Raw genomic sequence first — 14,135 nt, 5'->3', positions numbered from 1 at the left:
TACTTTCAGGGGAGGGGGGGAATTTTGAAAAGCACAAAAAAGAAGCCTTGGTTTACAAAAACATCAAAAGAGAAAAAAATCTTTTAGTAATCATATGTGAAATATATGTGCAGTAATAGTGACTTTTCAGACAAACTTTATTCTATATTTTAAAGGAATAGGCTAAGTGAAGCCTGTAATTTGTCAGACTTAATCATTAATATTCACAACAGATATTGCTATTATATTTAGATAGAGCATCAACGAGTGAACCCAACGGTATGTTTGTTTCTTGCTCATTTTTTATAACTTCTGCTGTCTTATATTGTCCTATGACTTTACATCTTTGCACTCATATCTTAATGCTAAAATCCAAGAAACTTGAGTTCATTACATTCAAGCTTGTCTAAGTTTAGTGCCCTTTGGAGGAGAAAGCATTGTAGGAGGAAAGGATTGAAGATCAATACTTCAGAAGATTGAAATGGTGGTTGAGCAGCATTAATGGAAATTCACATCAGAGAACAAATTATAGGAAATCAATAAAGAAAACTTGCGATTTAAGAGGAAGAATTGGGGTTCAATATACAACTTTTTAATGTATTTCAACTGATTGGCCATTTCAGAATTTTAAGTCAATCTCATATTAGCCCCACTTGGCCAAATTGATGATTTGCAGCATGAAATGGCAGAAAACAGCACTCAGCTGTGTTGCATTCAAATGAACCCTTTTCTGATATTCTATGACCCCAAGTTTTATGTGATTACCCCTCTAGGGAAAAAAAGACAAATCAGTGCTACCTATACAAACACATTATTTTCCTTGCTGTTCAAAGTGGGAAAGTGTGCATTTTAGGTTCAGAGTTTCCAATAATGGCAGTTGAACTGGTATTTGATTTGTTTTACATAATCTTTGGGGAATTTTGGCTCTCACAAAAATTTTTTACCTCAAGTGCAAATTGATGTTCATGAGAGCATAAATTCCAAGATAGTTAATCAATTTGCCATGACTTAAAACCTTAACCCTAAGTTTTGCAGTTCCCAATTTTTTAAACCAAGAAAAACTCCATTTTAAGATGGTTAGCACAATTACTTAGACAAAGTCTATATAAGAAGTCATCCATGGAGGCAATGGACCTTGATCCAGTCTGATGGATCTGCCCTGATACTAAAAAAAAAGACATCATCCAGATTTAGTCAATAATAAAAGAGGGTCTGCTGAGATAGTACTATATCCAAGGGTCAGAAAGTAGAACTAATAGTAGAGATCAGGGATACACTTGAATAATCAACTACTAGCATCATTCCACTTTGTATTGCATTTTTCAATTAAATTATTTGAATTACTTTTTGTAGCATAGTGATGGTAGTGGGATGTGTCATCTATAGTATCCCAAGAAGTGGGCCATGGTTTGGTCAGCCACCTCCTTTCCACCAATAACGAAGTCATCCATGTTGGTAAAGGTGACTATTCTTCAACTAAGGGAGCTCTAAAGGTTCTTTGCTATTGAACTTGTCTAGCTTTTCTTAATAGGGATGTTATTAACGTAAGTATCTTAGCCATAAAATATGCCAAATAATGTGAATGTATTGACAGTCAATAGTAGAGCCTAATCTTGGACACACAATTAAAGCTTGAATCTAGCCATAGAAATGCTGTCTATTCTTGGACACTGGATCTTGGAGTTGCAACAAACTATCTAAACCATAGACAAACTAAATCTTGGACAAAGTTAGTCCAAGACAAGTGTTGTGAAGCAGAATAATTGTATTTAAATAGGATAGGCTCTAGGGGTGACTTTTATCTAAAATTTTAATGTCAAACTAGATGAATTTTACTTTTAGGAACATATCTCACACCCAAATTAGGGCTGTAAATGGTCCTTTCAAGCTCATAAGTCTCATGCTTGTCCTGCTTTAGAAACTTTGTTATAATCCTTTCATCACAAATTGTGCATGGCTTAATGCCCCTTTGTCTTTACAACTGCATTTTGTGTTAAATTTTACATGAGGGACTTTTTACTATCTTCAAACATATTTACATAAGGAGATTGGAGATTCAGGAATGTTATCAGAGCCAAAATTATGTCTTTGATAATTTTGGAGACCATACTGCCTTTCCATTACAATAAATAAAAGTTCAAATAGGAATAAAATCCTTTTAATAGACAGTGTTTCACAAACAGTGATAGAAATTCACAAAAAAATACCAGATATTTTGGTCACATATGCAGTGACCATCATCAGTATGGTACAGCTATACCTTTTTTTTATATAAGATTTTCCATAGAAAGTTTATCTCTCACTATTAAAGCTCTTTTTTGACTCTTATCCTTAATGATGGGATTTAAAGTCTTGAAATGTAAGCTTTGTTCAAACTTTTTTTTTCCTTGAAAGTGCCCAAATGTAAATGGAATTTTAGTGAAGGTGGCAAAATTCTCATCTTCTTGCATTGTAGAAGAAAATCCTTCTGGTTGATAACATTTGCATGTTTTTTAGGAGTGTTTATAAATTTATAAACGACCACACTGCCTTTCCATGATGATAAATAAAAGTTCAAATAGGGATAAAATCCTTATAATAGACAGTTTTTAACAAACAGGGATAGAAATTAAGAAAAATAACCAGATATTTTAGTCACATATGCAGTGACCATCATCAGTAGTAAAACTACTACTAGTGGTAAAAATGACAGTCACTGCATATGTGACCAAAATATCTGGTATTTTTTGTGAACTTCTATCACTCTTTGTGAAACACTGTCTATTAAAAGGATTTTACCCCTATATGAACTTTTATTTAAAATTATGTCTTGGGAAGATGTCTTCAAGCTCCTATCTTTACTCCTTCCCTATTTCTAAGGCTGAAAAATTTTGCAGTCATTTCCAGTTTGAAGGAATAACCATTATAACTTAAGATCTTACTTTATAGTATAATTTTAGATAGGGTAAAGGTACTGATGATTTGACAGTTTTTGTAAAAAAAAACAGTTTTTCTACTCCAGAAGTCCTAATTTAAGACTTTTGGTTTGAAAAGGGTTTCAATATGCAGGAAAAATATCTAAGAATCTAACTGTTTGATGAGAAGTTTGAAGTTTTATCTGAAAAGGGTACACAACTCCAATTTTCCGAAATTAGAGCATTTCCCCCTACAAATTCAACACAACAAAAAAATTTACCTGTTTTCAATGCAAATTGGAACCCAATTTAACATGTATATTCTTGTTTTTTGTTTTTCTTCAACTTCATTTAATGTATAATAATATAAAACACTATTCAAAAAGTAGAAGCAATAAAACTAACAAAATTGTTTCAAGTATGTAATATTTGGTATAACAAAATTGGTTTAACAAATTTTAATAGACAGTATTCAATACAAATAGTATTTAGTAAAACAAATTTAGTATAACAAAATTGTTTCACTAGCATTTCCAAAGGGATAGGGTCTAGGAAAACAGGAGGTGATTTCCAGAAATTTAAGAAGTTTATTGTCATTAAATTTGATTTAGTGGATTTTATTTTCATATGCAGATTCTTACTTTCATCCAAAACATAGCTTAGGATTTTTTTTTGGGGGGGGGGGCACTTTTGATATTTCTATTACATAGTTCTAAGTGTTTACCCTTCCCCAGAAAATAATATTTTCTAAATTTAATATTATTTTTTTTAGTTTCATTGATAAGTGCTAAGGAAAGGGAAAAATGACTTCCGTGTGAACCACAGCAATTTTTGGCAGTAGTGGGCACCCATAAATTCAACAGCTGTATTTTCATCAGTGGACCCTGGAATTTTGACACCAATTATTTCTCATTTGTTTTGCATGTTCAGTGACGTTCCAACAGAGTCACCTATATTTTGACAGGGCCTGTTGCTGTCTGTCAAAACTTTCAACAAGATTGCTACTAAATATTTACAAAAGATATAAATCCATTCATAGAAGCCATTATCTACATTTGAATTTGACTGAAGGAACATTTTTAGTGCGCCTGGTATTCCACTACATTAAACAAGAATTTTTGACACTTGAAACCTAGACTCAACAATGTAAAATTTGTTGCCATTCTAATTTAATTTTATCAAGAAAAAGCTGATGTGACTAGAATTCAGATAAAATCAGATGTATCTTGATGTATTGGTGCTAAACCCAAGCTTTTTTTGTAATAAATAACCAAGTAACAGCAGTTTGAAGCATTACATACTTGAAAAATTGTCAGGAGCTCCTTTCTTGTCAAAACAGGAAACTGACTGAATTAAATGTTCTTTTCTTATCTGGGGGTACTGAATATTGTGTCAACAGTTCCTATTGTTGAAATACAAAAACAGCTTCAAGAAATGGCACTCAAATATTCAAATTATTTAATTCAAAAACAAGACATAGCTCTCGTGGGCAAAGCCCAAATATGATGTCTCTTAGTCAAAATTAGCAAAATAAAGTTGTCTGATAAAACTTCGTCAGGATAAATAAACTAAAGGATAAAAACACTTGACATTGAGAATAAAATTGTCTGCTAAAACTTCGTCAGGATAAAATAAACTAAACAATAAAAACACTAGAGATCATTGTAATATTTCACAAAGCTTGGCACAAAGCTTTTACTGTAGCGCATGGTGTTATAGTGGACTGGGTTTAGTTTTGGAACTTTCTCAGCCACTTCCCTGGGGGGACAAGATCTTATAGGGACAAAAGGTGGGGGAAGGAATGATCGGCAGATGGGATGTTGAAGGAGGGTGGAGCCAAATCTTTGGCATAATTTTTCTCGGCAGGAAGAAAGGGATTCAAGTTTAAATTCCTTGAGATAAAAGGAGTGAGGTAGAGGGGAACCGCCATAATTGATTTGCAGGGACCTCTTCTGAACTTGTTCTATTTTATCAATTTCTTCCTGGGTAAGGGCAAAGTGCCAAACCGGACAAGCATATTCAACTAAGGGGCGGATGAAAGTGTGAAATATTAGTTCCAGCTTGTCCTTAGGAACTCAAATTTTTTTTCAGTGTTTTTAGCATTTGGATTGCGCTGTTAGCTTTTTTTACAATTGTTTTTGTATTCTCCCGCCATGAGAGGTCAGAAGAGATCATCACACCAAGTAAAGTTATTTTATGACTTATTAGCTCAGAAGCAATAGGAGGTTTGAAAGATGGTTGAGTATTCTGAAGAAAAGAAAATGTCGTGACCAAGCATTTGTCTTTATTCATGACCATGTTTAGTTCAGCCGCCTCTGAGGTAACTTGGTTGATGAAACCAGCAAGATTGCTCTTCGAATCCTTAGATACTATTTCTGTTAAGGACAAGTCGTCAACGTATTTCCATCTGTCCTCCAGCTCAGCAGCAATTTCATTTATCATGAAGAGGAAGCCCAGTGGCCTGATCACAGTTCCTTGTGGAATTCCACAAAAAACTGGCAGAGAAGTGGAAAATTGGTCTTTATACTTCACAGTTTGCTCTCTATTTGTTAAGAAGCTCTTGATGATTTTAATAATAAAGCTGGGTATATTTTTTTCCACCATTTTTTCTAAAAGGATTTTGTGATCAACAAGGTCAAATGCTTTTCTGAAATCAATTGCAATCAAATTTATCCATTTTCCAGGTTCATCCAGGTGTTTTAAGATAAAATCAATTAAATTAACGAGGTAATGAACTGTCAAACACTTAGGGATGTTACCAAATTGCTTTCAATCAGTTACTTTCAAAAGATATTTTTTCAGCCATGCTGCAACAAAGCTTTTGTATATTCTGCTAAAAACTGATGTAACTGTGATTGGCCAGACACCAGAGAAATCATTAGCTGCTCCTTTCTTTGGAATGGGAGTAATAAACCCTTTCTTCCATTTCTTTGGAAAATATCCTGTTTTTGTTATATTATTGAAAATTATTTGAAGGGGAAATGATAATTCTTTAGCAAATGCTTTAATGAAGCAACTGGAATGTCAAAAGGGGCAATGGAAGTTCTTTTTAACGGAGAGTTTACGGATTATAATTGCTGATGAAATATCAGCAATTAAATTATCATCTGAAGGAGTAGTTAAATTTACTGGAGGATCCTCGGGTAGAAGAAGGGGGTAAGATCGAACAACTGAAGCAAAATGGGCATTTAAACCATTTGCGGTTTTCTCTAGATGCTTCTCCTTCATGAAGTCAACAGGTTAAGAACTTTTACCAATCAGACTTTTTACTTTAGTGAAAAACTGCAACAGTTTGGACTCCAAAAGATGGTCAACTTCATTTTCATAGTAATTTGCTTGTGCCTTTTTGATTTTCCATTTTATTTGGTTTGCCAACTGTTTTGCTTGGTTCACTTGACCTTTTTGTATTAGGTGCAATTTATGTTTTATCAGTTGCTTTACTTTTGAATTTAAATATGGTTTATCACTAGAACAGAATTTAGTCTTACATTTGGGAAAGCACTCAAGAAATTTTGAATTTAACTTATTATGGAATTCTTCTACTTGGGAATCCAAGTCTTTAGCTGAAGAGACCGCGACACAGTTTTCTCCCATTATCCAGTCACCAAATTGCAGCAGACCATGGTCAGTGATCAGCCTTGAAGTAACTTCGGTTACTGAATATTTAATTTTTACTTTTTCCAAGGGGTTCCACTGTAACATATAATGATAACTTTCACCAAGTGGTGCTAGTTTACTTGGATTCTGGTAATATTCTGAAAGATTTGTCAGGATTACATCCAGAGAAGTATTCCCCTTAGTTGTTGGGAAATCAAGTAGAGTTTTAAGGTTAATTGACCTGGCCAGCAATTTGCTATCAAGTTTGTTAGCATCTCCTAGCATTACTACTCCAAAATATGGGGGAGTTCTCTGGATGTAATCTGTCACTTCCTGCAGCTTCTCCCAAAAAGCTTTTCTTGCTGCAGCTGGCTGACCAGGTGAAAAATAGAAAGCGCACACTGCTACGGCAGAGAGTGGCCTAGGGAGTCGCTTAGGTTGGGCTTCGACCCAAATAATTTCATCATTATCTTCAAGAAAAGGTATATTTATAAGCTGAGGTCTAAAATATTTCTGCACAAGTGTCATAATTCCTCCTCCTTTTTTCCCAAGAGGATGGTCATCAGGCCATAGTTTAATAAAAGAAGCCACAGCTAAGCAGAGTTATTCCATTTTGAAGGAAAATTTCAACAGAGGTTCCAAAATTGCACTGTTGAATCATCAGTACCTATACCCTAGTTAAAAGTTATAGTTTATAGCTAAAGTAATGTATTTAACAGGTATTTTCAGCTTATTACAAAATAAGAATTTTTTATTATGAACTTTTGCATATGACCTACAGCTATATCTGACACTGTTGACAGACAGTCACTGTGGCTGATCTTTCAATCCTTCAATGTGGCTGAGCTTTCAAAAGAGATCTCAATAGCTGCCTCTTCAAAGGGTGAAAACACTTCAATCATGTTTGAAATAACACCCTACTCACTATCAGTGAGTATGAGGTCCACTTTACTAAGAAGTGCAAGCAAATTTGTTACCAACTCTTTCAAATCTTGTACACAACATAGTGAGAAGCAAATTTCATCTAGTGGTCAAATCAGGCTTTAATTTTTAGATGCAAACATTGTCAGTAGAGATTTGAACCTGGTGCAACTTGTTGGTAGCTACAACACTATGTCTGAAAAAGCTGACAATTTCTAGCCTTTTGGACAAGAGGCAACAATTCAACAATATCATTAATAGCACCCCCACATCAAATTTAGAGTATGTGCAAAGCATGAAACATGTGTCCATCCTGTACCTACTTGGGATGCAGCATCCTTTACAGCCCAAACTACATTTGCTCCATTATCAGTTACTACAGCAACAACCTTTTCCTTGATCCCCTGCTCAATGGCAATTTTCACAAGGGGAGCCTAAATAGCATCAGCAGTATATATATATATATATATATATATATATATATATATATATATATATATATATATATATATATATATATATATATATATATATTATACATGTATATTTACAACTAAGCTAGACTACCTTATCTTAATTTATCTGTGACAGATAGCTCCTTTTCCTTGACAGAATTTTTCAGACTGAGAAAATTCACCCTGTTTGATTGGCAAGTTTAGCTTCGATAGGAATTAAAATCCAAACTTGGTCAATATCTACAAAATCATATTATTGAGTTAGGAATAAAGTGAATACACCATTCAATGCCTTTTTTTATGCTGATTATTAATATAATAAGCATTTATATCATAAATTAATTTCAGCCCCCCCCCCTATATATGCTATACCTAACCCAACCAAACCTAACCCTGAATTGGCCTATATAGGGGGGGGGGGGGCTGAAACTCATTTCCGATAGAAATGCTTATTATATTTGTAATCAGCATAAAAAAGAGGCATCGAATGGTGTATTCACTTTTGTCCTAACTGAATAATATGATTTTGTAGATATTGACCCCAAACTTTTCATTATAACATCATTTATTGTGAACTGTTTATTCTCAGTTGGTAATAATTCACACATATCTTACTTGGGAGCCAGAAGTGAATTTGGTAAAATTCTACTTTAGCTACTTTTGGCTATCTTGGAAAGGGGTTAGGTTAGGAAAATGAAACTTTTAGGGATGGGTCTACAGGCTAAAGTATGTCCTGGGAAGATATTTTGAAGTACCCACCTCTACTCCTTCTCCCTCTGGAGGGTCCTGACCTTTAAAAATATGTGAGTTATAGAAGTGAAACCTTGCAAAATAGATCTTCTGCTTAAATGAAGTACAACAAAATTGTTTTCAGCTTCACAACTTTGCTCAGTCTCAATTTATAAGGTTTTAAAGATATGCAAATACATTTCCTAAATTTTGGAAATAAACTATTTATATGTCTTAAAATTCTGCTCAAATAACTGAAATTGCATTTTCAGAGCTAAAGCCAGAGAAAAAGAAACTGATAACTGAAAATTAAGGTAAAATGTTGTTTTGTCAAAATTTCAATGGGTATAGACCTGTCATGTAGGCAAATTTCATGACCCTCTAGAGGGAGAAGAAGTGGAGGTAGGTACTTCAAAATACCTTCCTGGGACATACTTTAGCCTGTAGACCCATTCCTGAAAGTCTCATTTTCCTAACCTAACCGCTTCCCAAGATAACCAAAAGTAGCTAAAGTAGAATTTTACCGTGAATTCTTGCAAAATAGATGCCATGTTAAGATGTATTTTATTTTTGATGTAAATGAAAGGCAAGTTTAACCCCCCCCCAATGTGCAAACATATAGCCTACCCTGAATTGGTATATAGGCTATATGGGTAGGGGTAAAATTCATTTCCAACAAAAATTATTATTATATTTGGAAAGACCATAAAAAAGGCATCAAGTGGTATGTTTACTTTATTTGTAAGTCAATAGCCTAATATGAATTGCAAAAAATTTACCTACAGATCTTTTAAATATACACTAGGCTAATAGTATGCTAGCCTATACATTTTTATCCTTTATCTTTTTTTAAGGTTTTCAACTTGACTCTCAAAACATTTTCAATAGGGTACAATAATTAGCTTATTAGATAAGTTAGCCTATTATAATTAGTAACAATAAGCTTGATTGAACACAGAGCCAGGGATAGAGACTTTATCCAGGCCTAAATTGATTGCTCTTATGAATTGCCTGTGATTACTGTAAAAACCCACTTGAGAACATGTTTTCTTTGAATATGGGCATTTTTTTAGGCCAATAATAGCCTAGTCAAACTAGTCAATTAATTCAGCACGTGCAATGTAATTTTCGAAGTTTTGAATTTCGGCTCAAATTTTGTATTCCCTGATTTTTTAGGGGAAATACTTTGGTAAATATTTACCAAATCATATTATTGAGTTACGACTAAAGAAAATATACCCCTCGAGGCCCTTTTTTATGCTCTTTACGAATATAATAATCATTTTTGTCGTAAATTAATTTTAGCCCCCACCCCGATATATCCAAATTCCGGGTATATATTCGCACATTAGGGGGGGGGGGGTAATTTTATTTCTGATGTAAATGAGAGGTAAGTTTAAACTTCCCCCACCCCCTAATGTGCGAATATATACCCTGAATTGGTATAAATAAGGGTAGGGGCTAAAAGTCATTTCCGACAAAAATGATTATTATATTCATAAAGAGCATAAAAAAGGCATCGAGTGGTATATTCACTTTAGTCGTAACTCAATAATATGATTTGGTAAACATTCACCAAATTATTTTGGTCGGTAACTATAACGACAGAAAAAAAGAAAATAAAACAATGAGTGATCCGATTATTCTCATTACCATGCTTGAATGCAAACAAAAATTCTTAGACTAGAAGAAAGTTTTAGAAATACGTTTCACAGGTGAGCAGTCGATTTATTTTCAAAGTTTATTTCTAACACAATTTTAATTTTCAGTAACTATCGGCTATGGTTTGCTTTGCCACCGAAGGCACAACAAATACCATTTTTTTTTTTTTTAAATCACCAAAAGACAAATTGGCGGTGAAAAACTCTAACATACTGAATACATCCATGTATATCAAGTATAGTAATTAGGATAGTGACATTACATCTAGTAACGGGTAGCAAACTACACTTTATCAGGCACCATCGCTATTACCCTTATTATCTAACCCACATGTACCAAGGTTTATTGGAATGGAATGATCATTTTCACTTGAAAATACAAAAGAAAACTTTTGAGAAAAATAGAACTTGCCTGTTGTCATGCATATACTAACACCTATAGGAACAAAACATCTCATCAGTCATCTCAACGTTCTGACAGCTGATTAAGAAAGGTTTAAACTTGGGATTTTTTTTCGCATTAGGGAGTGGGCATTTAAGGACAATTATACTCCTTTTTTCTATAGTTAATGAAATCCAAGGGTGAAACTATAGCAACGGGAAATGTATATGATACTGTCCAGTGGATTCATTTTTAAACCTATTAGGTGAATTTATGCTTGCTATTGGCATTTGAATGTTTATGTGAATTCATACGTGCTATGGATCTCTCTACTTGTCTCCAAAAAATAAAATTTTCATACCAAAACTCTTAAAACATACCACATTCACATATATTTTGGCCACAGCAATAATTAAAGTCCCCATTTTAAGTGTTCATTCTAGATTTTGTGGACTTTCAGACATCAAAGACAAAGAAAAAATTAGTTTAGCCAAAAAAATCCTTGCCTACAGTGTATTGTATCATTTTTTTTATATCCAAGGCTCTGAAAATTGCAGGTATTTACAAAATTTTTGCCTGAAACATCAATTACAATCCATATTTTAGCCATACATTTCCAGTTACTACAAAATTTTAGGTGACATATGTAGGGGTGGCTCGAACTACCCTGGCCAGGGAGAAGGTGAGATTCTCTCATTTAAGAGACTCCTAGATCATATTATACGACTTGTAAAAATATATAATAAATTGGTCCTTTGTCATTTATGCTCATCTACAAAGACAGACAAGAAATTGAAATGGAATACCACATGTGTAAATGCACAACTAAGGACAGCTAAATTTGTATTCGCCTCTTGTTCAAAGTGGATCGTCACTGTACAATCTTGACTAAGTCAATGGCAAATTTGAGGCCCTTCTAATTCGCCAACAACATTAGGGGGTCTAGTCAAGAATCAAAATTACAGTTTTCAGCAAATTTTTAACAAACCTTCGCCTGTTAAACGTTCTTTTAGTAGCACCAACTGCAACAGGTGCAGTGGCGTCATTTCATTCTGAACTAAGGGGGGGCGGGGCTAAGCAACCTCTGTGGGCCCCCCAAAGTGGCCGGATCACAGTTCCTTAAGAGCAACGTTCCTTCACAGTGGTTAGCACAGGCCTCTCCCAAGATCAACTAATAATAGTAAGAAGTAATTTAGCAGTTTTTAATAAACACAGAAAACTTAATTAGGAAAGTAATTCAATGTTTTATTGTATAACTGGGGATCAACAAGGTCTCATTTATCTAAAAATACCAATCATAGCCTTGAAATCCAATAATTTCTTCCATTTTTTTTTTCACTATACACCAACATCAGATCACTGAGCCTTTTGTCACCCATTGTTGATCTTAAATAGGTTTTAATCAGGATTAAATTAGGAAAGAATCTCATTACAAGCCGTTGTGATAGGCAGAGTAATGAAGATTTGTATGATTTTCGAAACTTCAGAATATGCTAAATTGTCAACATTGCCTTCACTAAATTGTGAAGTTCTAAGAGATCTTTTGGCCTATTGCCTAAAGAGTTGATATATCTTCTCATAAGATCTGTTTGCAAGGCAAACAGGGTTGTGTCAATGCAAACTTCTTTGTAATGCACTGCCACTGGAAGCTGGAAGCTACTTACCGTGCACATTTTAGTCTTTTTCATGAGGAACCAGAATTCTGAAAATTTTGCAAAAGATCTTCAGTGAGGCCACACTCAAGAAAATTCTTTTGCCTTATGGAACATTACACCAAAAGCTTTTTCAGTTTGCATGTCAATAATTTTATCTCACGTAGCTGCGGTAAGACCAGTAGCTCTAGAGAAAACTAGGTCTACCACATGCAGCTGCTCAAACAGAGATATTGTGGCAAAAAATCTGCTAGATGGAGTGTAAATATAAATCCAAATGTCTGAAGACTGGTTGCGAGTCCGAGGGCCTGAGCTCACTTCTGAAGAATGTTTTGGTAATTGATTGTTTGTTTTATAAGCCCCCTCCTTTTCCAACATATCTGTTCTGTCACTTGCTTGATCAGCTTTTTTGTATGGGGACTTTCTCTATATACTATGTTAAATTTTGGATCAAATGATGAATGCGACCATCTTTTTAAGGCACTTTCTTCTTCTGGGCTACTGCCTTCAATTTTTTTTTCCTTCTTATGTTGAACCTACAAGAATTTCTGACACTTTAATAGATAATATTTTCATTTCTCATTCTTCTAATTTGAAGTTTGCTTCTGGTCTTGTTTTTACTGACCTTTCTGATCACTTCCCTATTTATCTATCACTATTTGTGCCTAAAACTGAGATTGCTGTGGATGAGCAAGGTGAGCCTTCATTTAGAACTTTTACAGATTCAGAAATTTCTAACTTAATGTTCTAACTTAAGTGTTCTTGAAGCTAATGATGTTGGATATGCATTTTCCTCTTTGATAGAGGCCAAGGAATTCAACACCCAAATGTCCATGGATGTCTAGAGGTCTGATGAATGCTAGACATACCAAGGCGTCTCTCTTCACGTCTGCATGTAAAAGTAAGACACGGGATGATGTTTTAAAGTATAAACAATATAAAAATGTTCTTAGTTCTTCAGTACGTGCAGCCAAAAAGCTGTATTTTTCGCGTCGAATTGATGAGTGTAAGGAGAATTTACGCAAGGTTTGGGTTTTAGTTAATGAAGCTCTTTCCCGCAAGAAACTCAAACAGTCTTCCCCATTTCTTTACAGGAATTCTGACGGATCCATTGGAGGACAAAAACTCTAAAGCAAGCGTCTTCAATTCGTACTTCACCACATTTTCTTCGGTCCTCATTCCACCCCAGAGTGAAGTATGTAGTATTCACTTAGGAGAAAAATCTTTCTTTCCTTTCCCCATGCAGTGATACTGGAATTTCTTGTATTATTTCTCAGCTTCCAGGTAGCCGTTTAGTTGATGGTTTTGGTTTGAATAATAAAGTCCTTAAAAAATGCGCCAGCTTGTTTCTAACCCAATCTCACATATAACTAACCTTTCTCTTTCTTCTGGTATTTGCCTAATTTATTTAAAATTGTTAATGTTGTACCTTTGCATAAAAAAGGGAATTTGTTTCTAATTTCAAAATATAGACCTATTTCTCTTCTTCTCATCGTCCCTAAGGTCGTTGAAGAAGTAGTGCATAGTAGATTCTCTTCATTTGTATTTAGTATTAATACGACTGCAGGAAACTGTCTCATGAAACTTACCATCAGTAAGGTTTTCGTCCCTCTTTCTCTACTTTGCATGCACTCTAAGATGCAACAGAAATTGGGCAAGTTAATCTGGACAAGGGGTTGTGTGTTTTTGATGGATTTCTTGACTTTTCACAGGCATTTGATATAGTCGACCACTCTTTTCTTCTTCCTGAACTATCTTTACTTAGAGTGCATGAAGCCCCATTTGAATGGTTAAGGTCTTACCTCTCAGGGAGATCTCCGTATGTTTCGGTTGATGGTGCTTCTTCCTCTACTTTGCCTATATTG

General features: G+C 34.4%; 1 protein-coding gene across 1 annotated transcript in view; it reads right to left on the bottom strand.

The window, feature by feature from the left end:
- The window catches only part of Zw10 (Zeste-white 10 kinetochore protein), a 199,753-nt gene extending 190,047 nt beyond the window's left edge, over positions 1-9,706 (bottom strand). The window contains exon 1 of the mRNA XM_089090240.1: positions 9,610-9,706. Within this exon, the coding sequence (XP_088946366.1) occupies positions 9,610-9,640 (31 nt within the window). The 5' untranslated portion in view covers positions 9,641-9,706. The remainder of the gene's footprint in view (positions 1-9,609) is intronic.
- Between the last annotated feature and the right edge of the window lie 4,429 nt (positions 9,707-14,135).

The sequence above is a fragment of the Artemia sp. Qi Xiang Cuo genome, chromosome 6 (genome assembly GCF_049724085.1).
Source record: "Artemia sp. Qi Xiang Cuo chromosome 6, ASM4972408v1, whole genome shotgun sequence".
In the NCBI taxonomy this organism is placed as follows: Eukaryota; Metazoa; Arthropoda; class Branchiopoda; order Anostraca; family Artemiidae; genus Artemia; species Artemia sp. Qi Xiang Cuo.
This window is presented reverse-complemented; position numbering and strand designations above follow the sequence as displayed.